This window comes from Vanessa cardui, chromosome W (genome assembly GCF_905220365.1).
Source record: "Vanessa cardui chromosome W, ilVanCard2.1, whole genome shotgun sequence".
Taxonomy (NCBI): domain Eukaryota; kingdom Metazoa; phylum Arthropoda; class Insecta; order Lepidoptera; family Nymphalidae; genus Vanessa; species Vanessa cardui.
The window spans coordinates 3683745-3685199 of record NC_061153.1 but is presented as its reverse complement, the minus strand read 5'-3'; the positions used below and the strand labels follow the sequence as shown (position 1 = coordinate 3685199).

At 40.2% G+C, this 1455-nt stretch overlaps 1 protein-coding gene across 1 annotated transcript; it reads right to left on the bottom strand.

Annotated features, from left to right (window-relative positions):
• Positions 1-286: 286 nt before the first annotated feature.
• LOC124542693 lies at positions 287-1168 on the bottom strand. The gene is made up of 2 exons (XM_047120612.1): positions 1005-1168; positions 287-918 (listed from the first exon to the last, which is right to left on the bottom strand). Exon 2 carries the CDS (start codon positions 909-911, stop codon positions 405-407), a length of 507 nt encoding a protein of 168 aa, XP_046976568.1. The 5' UTR covers positions 912-918; positions 1005-1168; the 3' UTR covers positions 287-404.
• Positions 1169-1455: the final 287 nt, after the last annotated feature.

Here is a 1455-nt window from a genome sequence, read left to right as displayed (position 1 = left end):
TTTGGCGTCAGTCATGCACATAATTTTTAACCCATATTTATTGGGTTTTTTTGGCATGTACATTTTGAAGCTGCACCTCCCACGAAAGCCCACCAGCATCTCGTCGATACAAGCGTAGCTGCCAATTGAATAAACCTCTTTGCAGTTTAGTATCAGCTTATCAAATAGCTGAGATATAGGTGCAGCTTTATCAGTGCAACGCCGTTCATCTCTGGTGCTTGCATCATCAAATCGAAGGCAATTCAGCAATGTTTCGAACCTGTTTTTGCTCATTATCATCGATAGATCTCTCTTCCTGTGCCATCTGTACTGTACCAACATGTGTAATGAGTGTGGTTTTCTTTGAAAATTGCAGTATAGTACAACATACCGATAAAAGCCTTTAACTCTATTACATCGAGGTCTTAAACACATGTCTGAATTTGATAGTTAGGTCTTATCTTTCTTATTTTTTCATTTGTATGCTTAACAATTTCTTCTAACATATCATCAGTAAAAAATAACTTCCATATATCAGATGGTGTTGTATTTCTGTTTAAAACATCTCTGAAGTTCCTTTTCAATCCTGGAGGTTGACTAACGATGTTGTGTTGCAAAGTCCTTGATCGCAAAACTGGAGGTTGAGACGACCAACGGAACCGATTTTTTCCGTAATAATTCCTGTACCTTGCCAATGGAACATCATCATCGGAAGACGCATCATCAACTGGCAGATCATCATCATCTTCTCTTAACTCACAAACATCAATTTCAGAGTCCGATTGACACTCACCATCAATGACGTGGTCTAATGGTACATCTTCTACGTCACTGCAATCTTCATTTGGTATTTCCGGCACGTCCCTTTGATCCTCTGAATCTGAATCACACTCCTCCAACCATCTACTGATATTTTGATCGCGTACAGACATAATAAACCTAAAAAACAACAAAAAAATGTTAACACAAATAGTAACGTAACATCCTAACGTCGGTCACCATGACCGCAAACGAAATATATTTACCTGAATTTTTTCACTGCGCGCACGTGTTGCTTCGTCGAGCGCAGGGCGCAAACTGGAGAGGGAGGGGAAAAAGTACATGAAGTCACAGGCGTGTGGGCCGCGTAGAAACGGAATTATTTGAAAAAATATATCGCGTGGAGTCACTGTGACCGACGCTAGGTGGTTAACGGTTAAGTTGGGAAAGCTCAGAACATAGTGACGATCATCCAATTGTTTCATGGCTTGAGAAGATAAGATTACTGGAGTAACCCGACAGGTTTCATGGATATGTTGCTGGAGTATAAGATGTTGAATGCAGCTCGTTTGCTCTCCATAGTGTCGGTTAAAGTTGTCCTCGCAAAGATGACCGTGACTGTACTTCGGACATTCTGTCTCTATATACAGTAGATCTTTCTCGTGAATTGCTACGTATGGATAGGTAGGGATTATAATTTTATCATTACTATTAGGG

Coding starts and splice junctions, on each gene's coding strand:
- LOC124542693 (XM_047120612.1), bottom strand. CDS start 911: ATGTCTGTACGCGATCAAAATATCAGTAGATGGTTGGAGGAGTGTGAT.